The sequence below is a fragment of the Diplotaxodon limnothrissa genome, linkage group LG23 (genome assembly GCF_057381915.1).
Source record: "Diplotaxodon limnothrissa isolate DT_005_m linkage group LG23, D_limnothrissa_male_GT1.1, whole genome shotgun sequence".
NCBI classification, from domain to species: domain Eukaryota; kingdom Metazoa; phylum Chordata; class Actinopteri; order Cichliformes; family Cichlidae; genus Diplotaxodon; species Diplotaxodon limnothrissa.
Genome location: NC_140617.1, coordinates 41553086 through 41568203, shown reverse-complemented (window position 1 = coordinate 41568203; position 15118 = coordinate 41553086). Strand labels below are relative to the sequence as shown.

The 15118-nt window shown below is 39.3% G+C and overlaps 2 protein-coding genes across 3 annotated transcripts in view; one reads left to right on the top strand and one right to left on the bottom strand.

Annotated features, from left to right (window-relative positions):
- Positions 1-15118, bottom strand: part of LOC146608699 (fibroblast growth factor 14-like) — a 79261-nt gene that overhangs the window by 18446 nt on the left and 45697 nt on the right. The window lies entirely within an intron of this gene.
- Positions 2366-3311, top strand: LOC146608700 (uncharacterized; the record flags this gene model as incomplete). Its single annotated transcript, XM_085347752.1, has 2 exons — positions 2366-3254; positions 3307-3311. Coding segments are annotated over 2 exons (894 nt in total), but the record flags the coding sequence as incomplete, so codon positions are not given.

Below are 15118 nucleotides of genomic sequence, written 5' to 3'. Positions count from 1 at the left end.
ACCTTACAATAAAAAGCATCTTGAGGCGACTGTTGTTGTCATTTGGAGCTATATAAATAAAACTTAATTGAATTGAATTATACTGAAATGCAACATGTGGCTTTGGGTGTTGATGTTTTCTTGTTTGGTTCTGTTTGGGTCAACTTCATTTGACCAACGTCTAATCATCCTTAGGATCCCTCATCACAGAACTATCCCTTTTCTCAGAATCTAATTCACACATGTTGAACGTGGTCTGCAAAATTGTTTCCAAGCTGATAAAAAATATTTCTTGTCCTTGACCCAGGGGTGTTTTGAGTTTCTTTAGATTTCTCTATGCCTCCATTTTAGTGATGTGAGTTTCTGCAAAAAGCTGCAGATTCACTGGAAAAACTGCCACAAGTACTGCATATCACTCCTTTCTGAAACATCAGCCGTGGACAGTATGTTTCTATAAACGTTCAAACCTGCTAGTAGAGTGTGAAGCCTGTCCTGTGGTACTTCAATGTCATGATTCACAGAGTGGTGTCTTTGAAGAGGCTCCACAGCTCCACAGTAACTAATTTATTCTCTAGTTACCAGAAAATCTGTGCGTGTGTCATGACTCACATGGCTAACATTTATTCTCTCTGCCACTCCTCTTCCTTCTCATCTCTCTCTGGATGTAGACATCACAGGACTCACTCTGTCTGAGTGCTGTACCAACTGCGTTTTGAATGGAAGCGCACGCCTACGTACACAGGCGTGTGTCAGATACACAGACATGAACGTACATACAAAGCACACACACCCCTGGTGTTTGCCTAAAACATCTTGTTCTGAAACATTTCGCAGAGCTGTGCAGAGAAGCTGAAAAGGGAAAAAATATCCACATTGCAGATACGGATGGAAAATAACTCTTTTAACAGTGTGCTGAGACAAATAATTACCCGATAGATCCGTCACACAATTAGTAACCAACTATTTTCATACCTGATTGACTTTCTTGTCGACAGCTCTCCAGATCGACTGGTTGCTTTCAAGTGACCTGCCTGTCATTGGTCGGACAATAGTCTGTGAAAGCACCACATCAATGGAGCTAAGGATTAAGTCATTACTTTTGGCAGAGGGAAAGGCAGACTACCTGCAAAGCCATTTTCAGCTGAAAAAAAAGAAGACTTAAGCTTATGTGAGATTGAGAGAGGTCATCATCAAAAACCAATTGATTAATAGAGAGTAGAGACAATTTCAGATTTTCTTTGGTTGACTTGTCATAATATAGGCCTGTCAACACAAATGTAGACAAGCAGACAGATATTAGGTAAAAGCTCAAACAAGGCACACAAGAAAGCTAGTTATCAAAACAGCAAATAACCAGAAACCACACAAACACTAAAGAGACTCAAACGTGATTCTCAAATAACAACACAGCTAAATAATTTCACAAAAATCACAAAAACTCACCATCATTAGAACAACAACGAAATCAAGAGCACACGAGATTCAAGAAATAAAAAAGAACCAAACGTTCAACATCACCAAACCCCAGCGTCAGAACACGACTACAACCCTCACTGTTTTAGTTTCAAGCAAAAGAATGATATGATCTTTTTATGCTCTTAAATAATAAATATTCTATGTCTTTCTGAGCATATCCAATTATTTTGCAAACAACCTTTAAAAAATATTGATCAATAATGAAATAATCATTACTTACAGCTCTGTTGTTCAGCTCCTCTGAAACAAGATTCATCTCTGCAGCATCGGATAACTGAACTAAAGCTGCTGATTTAAAGTCTTTTGCAACAATTGTTGCCAAAGTTTATCACTGTCATTTTCGACTCACAATAAAAAATCTCAAAGGTACTAATGCAACTTTTTCCACTTATATGCTAGTAGACAACTTAGACAAAGGTTTTGATTTTTAAAAAATCGTTTCCAAGTGCTTCCTATCGCATGACATCATCTGCTTCCTGCTCTTTCTGGCTGAAGACATGGCGGATGCAAATCATCCTGGAAAGAGGTAATTTTCATAAATTTCTTATGACTTTCCCCCCAAACATATTTATAATTATTTAATCATTCAAGTCTCTAGAGTAACCCTCCCCAAAAAAATTGTACCTAGGATAAATATTTTTTTGTTCATGGGCTTATTTCTGTGAGTGGCAACAAAAGTTGCCAGTGGGCACATAGCATGTCGCTAACTAAAGGAAAACACTGTCTGCAGGATTGCTCCTAATTTACTTATTTAAAATTGTAGAATGATGTACAATGGCTCATTTTAGTCCTTTTAGAATAATTCCTAGCTAAATAAATTCACAGGTATTCAAGGCCTCTGTGTATAGGATTTTTATACATTACCATACATCATTTTCTTGCTAGCTAAAATTCGCTTGCTAGCTAACATGTATGTTGTCCTTTCCTTAGGTACACCGTAGCAGAGATCCTGGCCATGCTGCAGGACTCTGAAACTGTGGCGGACATCACAGTTGTGCCTGAGTCAGAAATGCACGCACATGACACAGACTGTGACAGTGACCAATCTGATGATGAGGCCACTGGTGACCATAACCGCCTCCCATCAAGAATACTCAAAGGTGAAGGCTTTCTACCTAATTCGGACATGCAGCTGCCAAATCCCCCCGATGATGATCCTGGGTGCTCATCCTCAGTGAGTCAGACAGAGACTAGAAAGGTCAGTGGCACAAATGAAAATGTGACCAGTCAGATTGTTGGGCCCATGCTCCACAAAACTAAGAACCAAGACAGGAAATTCAAAAAAATCAAAATTGCGGCCAAAGCACCAGCACAAGCCAACAAAAAATATCAGATCCCTCGCTATGTCCCCAAAGAACATGATCCTGGCTTCACATCAGATGATCCAGTGGATATCTTCCTCACATTTTATCCCAAGTCCCTCAGAGATGTCACACTGGAAATGTCCAATCTCTACGCTGAACAAAAAGGGAAAACGCTCAACCTGACTGAGGATGAACTTCTTACATTCTACGGTATTCTGTTGATCAGTGGATACAACACAGTCCCAAGGCGGCGTCTTCTCTGGTCAGACGATTGTGATGTCAGCAACAATGCTGTAAAAGATGCCATGCGGAGGAACAGGTTTGATGAAATTATGTCTTCTGTTCATTTAGTAGACAACATGAAGATCACAGCTGACCCGTTCTTCAAGGTGCGTCCCCTTTTTAAGCATCTAAATGACATCAACAACGCAATCCCGATAGCAGAACATGTGGCAGTAGATGAGATGATGATTGAGTATTTTGGAAGGCATGGGTGCAAACAGTTTATTAGAGGGAAGCCTATTCGTTTTGGGTATAAAATATGGAGCTTAGCATCCTCCTCCGGGTTTGTCCATCAGATGGAGCCATATGTAGGAAGCCACACACATCTGGTGGAAACTGGACTTGGTCAGGGTCCAAGTGTGGTTCTTGGCCTGGCAGAGAAAGCTGAAGTGCCACCTGGAGTCAAGTTTTACCACGACAACCTCTTCACAACCCTGTCCCTGGTGGATGAGATGACCCTGAGAGGCTATGGCAGCTGTGGCACGATGCGACAAACTCAGCTCCATAACGTTCCCTTCACAGCACCCCAGACCTTCAAGAAGACACCCAGAGGAGATGCTGAGTATCTGGTTGAGGCAGAGAAGCTGATTGTAAGGTGGAATGACAACAGCGTGGTCACCGTGGTGTCGAACATGGAGAGGGAGTTCACCGAAACTGAGGCGAAGAGATGGAATAAACAGAAGCGGACTATGGACAAGGTCAGACAGCCCAAGTGTATCCAGGACTACAACACACACATGGGAGGAGTGGACCTGCATGACCAGTTTGTCAGCCGCTACAGAGTCAACATCCGGTCCAAGAAGTGGTGGTGGCCATGCTTCAGCTGGGCCCTGAACAGTGCCATGGTGAACAGCTGGTGCTATTACAGGTACACAAGGCTGTATGTTATTTAGTGATATCACAATCGAGTTGGTGATGTTTGACTCGAGGTCATCGCTAGTGCTCTTCGGTCGACAAGAGCAACAGTGATGATATCCAGACCAACATCACAAACTCAAGTGTGATATTGCTTTTACAGAACATTCTACATATGGGGCATGACGTTGTAGAAAGGATGAAACGATGCACATTCATGCATCTATCATGCTTGTTTTGTCATTCATTTAGGTCCTGGAAAAGCAGGGAGAAGGATCTCCTCTCCTTCCAGAGGCTGGTAGCCCAGACCCTCCTCCTGCGCCATGGAACAAAGCCAAGTAGGCAGGGCAGAAGATCTTCAATGGCGGTGGCGATAACTGATGCCACCAGGTTTGATAATTTGAACCACTGGCCCTGCAACACTGGTAGCAGGTACAAGCGATGCAAGAACTGCGGCGGACGCACATCATTTGCGTGTGGAAAGTGTGATGTGCCACTACATGTGGAGTGCTTCAAGAAGTACCACACTGAGTAGAACATGCATGAAAGATGATGGAATGTATGGGAAGAAATATGTTATATATGTATATATGTTTTTAGAGGTTCTAAGAAAAAAATGTTTGTTGAGTTTTTGAGTATAAAAAAATTGAGAATAAAGAAATCAGTTCAAATTGTTTGATGTTTTGAATTTTATACAGGGGGAACCTGAGGCTCCACCTTTTTGTTATTATTTATTATGACTATATTATTATTTTGTTCTTATTATATTATTATTATTACTTCTCTATTATTATTATTAGGTGACATTTGACCTAGTGACAAGCTGTGTGACTACTGGCAACAATTGTTGCCAGTCATAAAAATGCTATTTTCTTCAAAAAAAAGTACAAAATGGAAAAAATAAATACATAACATGATTCAGAGGGACTCAACTGATAAAATGATATGCCTTACAACTCTGAAAAAAATCTGGGCACAAACGGGTTAAACACATTACTTCCCTGATCTCTTTCTCTCTACACACATCTGAAATCTTTGCTCCTGTGACACCAGGAATCCGTCCTTTTTCCTTTTCAGCTTGGAGACCATTAGAGAAAGCCTGTTTTAGACTTCTCTCCTATGCATCGGGAGCCTCTCCTTCTCCACATCTGAAATGTCAAAACCCATCAGTTAAACACAATTACTGTGTTCCTGATGTTGCTTTATTTTATTTTTACAGCGCTACTTTTTTTAATTTGTTTTTCTTCCCTACATAACTATATTTTATCATGTAATGCTAATCTTTATAATTATATGCTATTAGTCAGCTTAGGAATCTCAAAAGGCAGTTTTATAAATTGCATGTGTATACAAAACGTTTGATAAACTAAAAAGAGAGTCAAAGATTAGATTTTTGGAGTTTAATTTTTAAAGTAGCACACTGACTATATTCCAGCTGTTCACTTATTTTATATATGGTGCAGTTTCCTTATCACAAACAACAGTTATTACACTTTATTGTTATCTTTTTTTTTGTGTCAATATATTTTTTTAGTCTCTTTTAGTATTACTGTGTGGAGGGTAAATCGCAGAGGTAAGATATAGGAAAATCAATACAGCTGCTGGAATAAAAACATAACTTTTAATGTTTCATGACTAATAAACGTGTCTGTTAATGCCTCATCAGTCAAGGTGTGATGACAAATGTTTCAGTTTCAGTTCATTTTTATTTTGGTAAACTGAAATGCTTTCTCACATCTAGTTTTAGTTTTAACTATAATAAACTTGTCATGAACTGCTGTGTATGATGACCATTAGCTATAGTATATAATGTGTAGAATTAGTATGTATACTGAATATCGTGTGATATGGATCTGAGAAAAGTGTATCACATATTACAATAAGATAAGATAAGATAAGATAACTCTTTATTGTCATTGCACAGTCATACATAGTACAGTAGTACAATGAAATTGGAAAAACTGTCCTACGTCGGCACTACATATAACACAACACGACACGATATGACACATCACAACGTAACAAACAACACAACACAGTATATTAACTTAGTATAAAAAAGAAGAGTAAGTGTATGTGTATTGCACACTGTTATTATTGCACATTAATTATTATTGCACCTTGTTATAAATATAAATATTATTGTTATCGTTTTAAACATTGTTACCTCCCCCTAAAAAGTCCAGGGAGGTATCCAGTCAGGTCAGCTATTTACATTGATCAATGTTTGTGTATATAATAGCAGAATGCCTCTGTTGTAAAAAGTGAATGATTTTATTGGAGCATTAATGGCTTTTATACTTGGAAACTGACGCTATTCAAAGCCAAACAAATGGCCTGTCCCAAAACCACCTTAATGTATTACATTTACATTTTTATTCACTGAGCTCTTTTACTTTAGTTGACCTTTTTCTATTTTCTATTGATTGTACTTTCTCTTTTGTATAATTTCTACCTTACTGGTCCCTTATTTAATTTACTAATTTATATAAGTATTTTATTATTATTTATGTTATATTAGGCTAGTTTCAGTATTTTCTTTCTGTGTTTTTGTTTAAAAATGCTCCTAATCATCAAATTTTTTTTTAAACAGTTTCATTAAATACCATTGTCCTTTTCTTTTAAGGTACATTATATATTGGTATGCCAATATGTTTCTATCATCTAGTGATACCTGGACAGAAAGGTGACTGAAAAAATAAGAATGGTGTATAAAGACAAAGATGGAAGAGTAGCAACAAGATGGTGTGTAAACTCACAGGGGACTCCCAAACATGCAGACCAGGGCTCTAAGGTCGATTCACTGAGACTTCACTGCATGAAGGACTACATTTGCATTTCTAATCTATGATGGTGGACAGTCAGCAAAACACAAATTGAAAAAAGGGGAGAAAAAAGGAGCTTTCAGGGACAGTTGTCAAGATACACACACCTAATGCCAATACCTACACAAACCTAGCATACAGAGGCCCTTTATTAAATACATCTGTTTGTTAATGCAAATACCTAGTCAACCAATCACATGGCAACAACACAGTGCATTTAGGCTTGTAGGCGTGGTTAAGAGATTCTGTTTAAGTTCAAACCGACCATCAGAATTGAGAAGAGGTGCCAGAGGTCAGAGGAAAATGGCCAGACTGCTTTAGACATGGGGTAAAGCAGCAGAAGACCACACTGGGTATCAGTCTTGTCAGCTAAGAACAGGAGACTGAAGGTACAATTTACAAGAGCTAACCAAAACTGCACCAAAAAACTTTAGAAAAACTTTGTCCACTCTGCTGATGAGTTCGGTGTACTCAAATGGTCTCCACAGTTACCAGATCAATCCAACAGAGCACCTTTGGGATCCAGTTGACAAATTTCCAGCAACGTGTGATCATGTCATGCCAACACCGAGCAAAGTTTTCCTGGACATTGTTGAATATATGCAACAAAGAATTAAAGCAGCTTGAAGATAAAAACGGGGGATCGACCTGGCCCTATCAAGGTGTAACTAAAAAAATGGCTGGAAAATGTATATAAAGTGATTAACATACCATGTCTACAAAACCTCCTTACAGGCCTGTTGGCAAAATGTATGAAAATATTCACCTTTGAAAAATGTTTCTGTTTTGTTTGCTGTGTGTCACAACAGGTATTATCAACAGGAAATAACGTTCAAAGCCATCCCTAATGTAATATTGCCTGTCTTTTTTCTCATCCATATACAGCAGCGGTAGAAGAACACAGTGTGGCGGTAACAGCGGTGTGATGCAGGAAATGTGCAATGATTTTGCAAAAAGAAAAAAGAAAAAACAAGGCAAAAACTCAATTTCCTCTTTCACCTCTCAGCCGACATCTTCACACCTACACCTACCCAACACCCCTGATACGTCCGCGCACACACAAAATACCGATACGTGGAATATTCACCCTTCTGCGCAGGGACGCACTCTTTTACCACTCTCGTCCTCATGCACACGCAAACACACACAGTCCCAAACTCATCAGCACTTTTTTTCCACTTCCCCCAGCATGCTCCATAATTATCACATAGCAGCTCATTGCACACTGTGCCATCTGTTAGCTGAGCGCACGCACTCCCAAACCCACACACAAACCACACATACGTGCACAACCACACAGCCGCCAGATGATGGTTATCTGGGATTAATAAGAGCCACCATGTATAACTAAGTTTGCAGCATATCATTAACAATTTGCAATAAGAGGATAAAAAACACACCAAGAGGAGAGCAGCATACATCCAGGAAGAAGCTGCAAAGAAAATGCACTATACCAGGGATAATGTAAATGTCTGAGGATGATGTAATCTACATACACAGCTTGGATACTTAAAGCAATTTGGGAAAAAGAAATGTTTCCTCTTTTTTTGTCTTTTTTGACATTTAAAGAGTAAAAAAAACCACGCAACCCCAAAATGCACATTATTGCATTTTACATCTCATATTTTTTGAGATTTGGAGAAGAAAATTCAGTTTCATTTACAATTGAGAACTGTGAGTGATGACACGTCAGAAGAAAATGTGTTAAAATTGATTACATTACTTCACATTTCTTCAAAAATGTCCTTTTCCTTGTTTTCAGTGACAAATGAGACACATTTATTCAGGGATTTGAATGCATAATGTAGGCTGTGAAGTCGTGTGAATCGTTCTGGCACTTTTAATTCCGAATATGAAAGTTGAGATCGATGGAATTATTTTTCCTTCTGCAAGAACCTGAACTGGACTCCTGTTTAGTTTAGTCCATCACACTGCGCACACACACTGATGCTTAATGGGTCACAAAATAAATGTTATTTAAACTATATCGGATAAGAGACTAGAAATTTTTAAATATACTCAAAAATAAAACACATCCTGTAGAAACTGTGGCCTTTTCAATCTATTTAGACAAGCAAATATTTTATTTTTTTGTCATTCTGTCACATGAAAACATGTAAAAGGTTATATTTACATAACCTTCAGATTTACAAAATCAGAATCAGGAGTTTTATATTAGGTACCAGTGATTAGATCCTCCTTAATGACCGTCATCTGAAGCCTGTTTCATCTGGGGTCTGGTGTTCTGCGTGCTACTGATGTGTCACCACCGTAAAGATCTAAGAACTGTTAGGCCTCTTAGTGCGCATGAATCAAATCAAATCAATTTTCTATTCAATTTATGTAAATTCTACAATCAGAATAGAGATAGCAAAAATGGTAGGTAAGCAAAACTAACATTTTCTAAAAAGAAAAAAAAAACTATGCAAAGGTCTCAAGCAGGGATGACAACCTCATTTTTACAACGTGAGCCACATTCAGTCCACTTGATGATAAGTGGGCCAGTCCAGTGAAACTATGTGATTAAATGTGTGTTACAGACAACGTCCTGATAGATCATTGCTCAGACTGTTCTGTAATTATGAATTTAGTATATAACCTTGTCATTAAATTGCAGAAAATGTCTTTGTACTTTGGTGTAGTACGGATGGTGGTGGGTGGTGTAGGTCTTTATTGATAGGAAAATACAGATAAAAGTTCAATGATAGTTTGCTACCCAGCTTCAACATTAAAATTACTGTTTTATTATTAGCCACTGCTGTTACTTTAATGATACCTTAAGAGATGGCCGATATGATTGTGGAATAATTGCTTATAGTGAAATGGCCAGTGTTAACACGTGTGCCTGACAGGCTGATGTTTGTGATAACAGTTTAATACTTCAATGTCATTGAAATAGGAGATTTACTGACCTCTTAGAATTCCTCATAAAGCATTGTTTAGTAAATGGCCTTTATTTGTATAGCGCTTTACTAGTCCCTAAGGACCCCAAAGCGCTTTACACAACCAGTCATCCACCCATTCACACACTGGTGATGGCAGCTACATTGTAGCCACAGCTGCCCTGGGACGCACTGACAGAAGCGAGGCTGCTGGACACTGGCGCCACCGGGCCCTCTGACCACCACCAGTAGGCAACGGGTGAAGTGTCTTGCCCAAGGATACAACGACCGAGACTGTCGGAGCCGGGGCTCGAACCGGCAACCTTCCGATTACAAGGCGAATTCCCAACTCTTGAGCCACGATCTAGTGTTGCGAATGTCACCTACTAACATTAAAAAAGTTAGCTGTTCGTGTTTGTGTTCAGCTGTTAGTGAGGTCAGGTGTGTCTGTCTGCAGCAATGCTGTATGAGGTTGTGTTGACTGGAAGAAGCAAAGACGGCTCTGTTGGTATCAGTTCTGTTTGCTGGTAAGTATCTAAAGCACATGTGTCAAACTCCAAGCCTCGAGTGCCGGTGTCCTGCAGGTTTTAGATGTGTCCTTGATCCAACACAGCTGATCCAAATTGCTGAATGACCTCCTCAACATGTCTTGAAGTTCTCCAGAAACCTGGTAATGAACTAATCATTTGATTCAGTTGTGTTGACCCAGGGTGAGATCTAAAACCTGCAGGAATCCGGCCCTCGAGGCCTGGAGTTCGACACCCCTGATCTAAAGCGACAGTTTTTAGTATCAATTAGTATCTGACTATCTTTCTTTTTTGACAGCCCTACAAACATCAAAGATCTTTTGAAATAATATGTACTGGGCACATTATCTGCTGTGTTCACAGTAACCATACCCATGTTTGGCAGAGACCAAAGACAGCTTTGTTAAGAGAAGACTCTTTTACCACTTGTCAAGCGTGGTGTTGGAAATGTTAGACTTCACTTTTGCTTTGCTTTATTATGGACTGACCAGATCCCAGCCATTACCACAGCTGTGGACTTTCTATCATATTAAAGAGGTAATGTGTGGCCATCTGTCTAAAAACTGAAGTTGAACTAGAGGTGGTGCTTGTAACAAGATAACGACCTTAAGCGAATCAACAATTCTCCTAAGAAATGTCTAAAAAAAAAACTGGATGGTTACTGAATAGCTCATAGTTAAACATTTAATTGTTGTGGAGTATTTAATACAAGCTTTATATGGAAGAAACAAGAAGGCATCCTTGAAAAAAAGGAATTCAGGAAGCACATAAGTCTTATGTCAAAGATGTACTTAAATTCTCCATATGTCAATATTAGAGCTCAAGCAGTATATTGGCCCCGCTGATATTAGCTATTTGCCGGTATATCAGTGTTGGCATTTATAACAGATGATAAATTAAAATGTAAAACGTAACAAAGAGCAGGGAGAAGCACCCTTCAACCATGTTATGAGTGTGGAAATTGCATAATTTGTCGACTCCCACATCACTGTGACAAAAACAACCGACTAACCTGAGCAGGGTTTGTCAGAGAGTAAGGGGGTAACGCACAAGTTGTGACAATAGATTGATATTATATTGATAATATTCTCAATAAGGATTCATAAAAAAGTACATATAACACATTTGGGGAATCTGTTTATGTTTTGTGTGTTGGAAAGAAAATATCGTCCGATATATCAGAAAATCATCAAGTATTGATATCTGTCTTAAAAAAAAACTTTAATTAATATATGGTAAAGCTGATTTTCCTTGTGGTGTTCTTGAAATATATCACCTTTTTCTGCAGGCACTGTTTGAAAGGGTTGCTTACATTTTCACACAACTTCAGCTACAAGATAATGTTTTTACACCTGCTAGCAAACACGCAGTAATGTAAAAGTCCTTCCAAGTGCAAAATGCTTTGGACTGCTGGTCTATCTTGAAGTCGTTACAGAACAGACTGCAAACAAGTGCACCATGTCTTGTTGAAGTTGCAGGCACTGGAGTCCAATTCCTATGTAGCCAAGAGGGATGAAAGATAAACCAAACTGTGTCCAAAATAAGGCTCTTTGGTTAGTGCGAACCTGAAACAACCAATTACCAAATACATAAAGCTAAACATCGCTGCTCATGTCCAGAGCAGGATAAAACGAACTGTGATGGCACCCTTAGAACATTTAATGAGTATTTCTACAGGTTGGTTCATACTACCAGTGCGAGGCACTCCAACAGCCAAGACCTTTGCAGCAACCAATTAAGCATCAAGCAGTGCTGACATCACAATAAACCCATCCTGCTGTATATAATTTATATATTTGTTATCTTGTAGCTGTCTGCACATCAGTCACAGAGCTGGAAAATGATCAAACATGCTCACTTTCCCTCTATGCAGCTTTAGAGGGGATTTATGCTGAGTGTGAGTGTGTATATGCAGGGGGGGACTCCCCCTCCTCAATTATTTACAGGAAGTCCTCATGCATCTGTGACTTTCAGCGACAGGCTGAGAAAGCCCAGCAGAGCAGCACAGATCTCCATTCTTTCTCTTCCCGATTACCCCCTTTGTCTACAGGCTTGTTTTTGCTCCTTTCTTCTTTTTTTTTTACAACTTTTTCCTCTCGCCCTTTTCCCCCTTCTGCCTAAACATTTCCTCCTCCCTCTCCATCCTCTCCCCTTTTCTCCATACATTTTTCATTTGTGTTTTGCACGTCTAGCTCCACAACATTTTACCTCATTTCATTTTGTCTGCAGTCCCCTCCCTTCAGTATTTTCCTCTGTTTTACCCTTTTCTCCTTCATTTCCAGATTTCTTTCTTATTTAATCAATGTCGTTTCCTCACATTTACATTATATATTTCTATTTTCTCTTGTCTTTCTTGCATTCATCTCCTCTCTCCACCTCCTTCTGTCATTTTTTACGACTTTTACTCTCGTTCCTTTCCCCTGACTGTCTCGTCCTTTTACATGCTCTTTATTTTCACCTCTTCTGTGTCACCTTCCCTCCTTTCTTATTTTCTGTCTGCAGCCCTTTTCCTCCATCCTCTTGATCTTTTCCTCATTGTCCTTGCCCTACTTTCTCTCCACTTTCTTTTCTTCTGCCTCACATCCAAGTCTATTCTTTCTTCTCCCCTCTCCTCCTTTCATTTTTTTCTGTCATGTACTGGCCTCACCCTTTTTCCTCTCACCTCTCCCTTTCATTTCCCTCCTTTCATCTCTCTTGTCTCTGCCTCTCCTCTCCGCTACCATCCATTTCTATTCCCCCGTCTCCTCCCTCCCTCTCTCTCTCTTTCTCCATCACCTCTCCTTACTTCTCTCCTTCTCCCGTCACCTCCTTTCCCCTCCTCCTCAGCTCCTGTCATCTCCAACCAAAAAAAGAAATGAAGGGGAGGAAGCAGGGGTGATGTCAGATGAGGGGACGTCAGTGGAAGAGGTTGAACTTTCTCTGAAGAGTCAGCATGGAAATAATTCATATTCTGCTCAAACATCTTCACGCCGCCACTCTTCTACCTCACTCCATCCTGCTCCGCTCCACTTGCTCTTCACCTCTTCTGCCGTCTCCCTGTCATGTCTTTCTTATTGTTCTCCATGTCTCTTTCTTATTTCAATTATTCGACAAGGTTTTCAGATTTTTCTTTCTTTCTTTTTTTCATTGTCTGAATTTTTTATGTTCAGGAAGGAGATGCTTCTGGAAAGGACACAGAATCTAACGATTATCAAATAATAAAAGACCGACTGAACGCATACTCGTCTGTAATCAGGCTAATATGCTTCACTGGCATCTATTCAAAGCAATTTATCTCTCTTTTCATCTCTCTCTTTTTCTATCTAATGAAACTGTCTCCAATCTTCTGTCCCACAAAACCTAAAAAATGGGTCTTTCACATTATCTTCTGACATGAAAAAAGCTTTTTGTGCTATTATGCACCGCTGGCTCTGACTCAGTATTTGTCTCTCAATCAAAACTCTGACGAGCCTTCCAGTTTATTTTTTAATTGATTTTAAGAATTAATCAGCTGCAGCTCATTGCCAGTTTGATAGAACAACAGCGTATGTTTGTTTTTTTCATATTTTAAAGCCAGATTTCAGTAAAGTTCCCCAACACATGCTGGGTTAGTGATCTTTGCATCTGATTTTTAATCAGTGTACCGTCACACAGAGCAGAATACAGAAGATCTGTGACGTAGTGGCTCACACAGCTCACAATCTATCACAATTCACAGGTTTTTGTAATGTGTGAAGTGCAGAACAGAAGTGAAAAGTACTGCACAAGCTAATGAGAATCAAAAGTCCTTTATTAAGTCAATGGGGCTCACAAACACTCAAATTGAAGTCAAAGGAAAGTGTTTTAACATTGTAGCCATGATAAGCATGAAAATACATGAATGTATAAGCATTGCAGAGCACTGGTCCCAATACTGATGTTAGATTATGGTAATAGGGAGGCCCTCCAACCATCCCTTCTAATGTGGGAGGCAACCAATAAGACCACTCCCTCCACAATCATGACCAATAAGATCATGCTCATCACCATCTAACAGGAAATGTGGGATTCAACACGTGTGCAAAGTGATATTTAAAGCTATCACATTGTTTAGTATTTTCATGAAGCTCATTCTTTGTACTCATGTGCATGCAGAATTCATAGACACTGAGAATCTTTGCTAAATGGTTTCAACTGACTATTGTTCAGTACATCAAGTGTGAGAATTTGGAGAAACTCTAAGTAGTGTGCAAGAAAGTTATGCTGTTAAAACAGAAGCTAAAACAGCAAATATGACCTTGAGCTTGACCTCAGTTTGGGTAAGGACCCATGAGATGATTGTTGTGTGAAAGTAAAATATGACTAATACTCTAGGAGGAAAAGTGAATCTTGTGAAAATGGAAAAGTGCCTGTAAAATGACAAACTTGACCTTGACCTTGAGCACAATTCGAGTCGAGACGCATTGGTTGATCACTGTGTGCACAACCGATAAAACTCTAGGAGGCGTAGTGATTCTCGTGACACGGACAGATGGATAATGGACGCCTAACCACGGCATAAGCTCATGTGTCCTTCAAGTCAAAAACTCCACATCAAGACCAAGGTCCCTGGATACAGTCCAAACAGTCCCTACACCTGGTAACTAAGCAGGGCTGTACAAAAAAATCCCCTCATGTTTCTTCCACACAATATAACGTCAGTGTGGAAGGTGATGATATATGTTTTAAAATATCTGTCACATTAGCCGGACAGTGATTCATTTACTTCACGTCTGGCTCTTTTAAAGAGTGTCACTAGATCCAAATGTTATTCTGGAAATTAGTCAAGGAGCCCATTAGGTAATTCACAGAAATAATAGGCCCTCATTTTGATAACTGATGAGCCATTTAAGCAAAAATGACAAAAGAAATCACAAGTTTAACCAATCCATGCACAGTAAACGTAATAACCCTGTGTTACCTTCCTTGAAAAATAAAAATTTTTCCGGTTTTTTCTTACTGTTTGCTTGCCAAGAGAAAAAAACACTGTA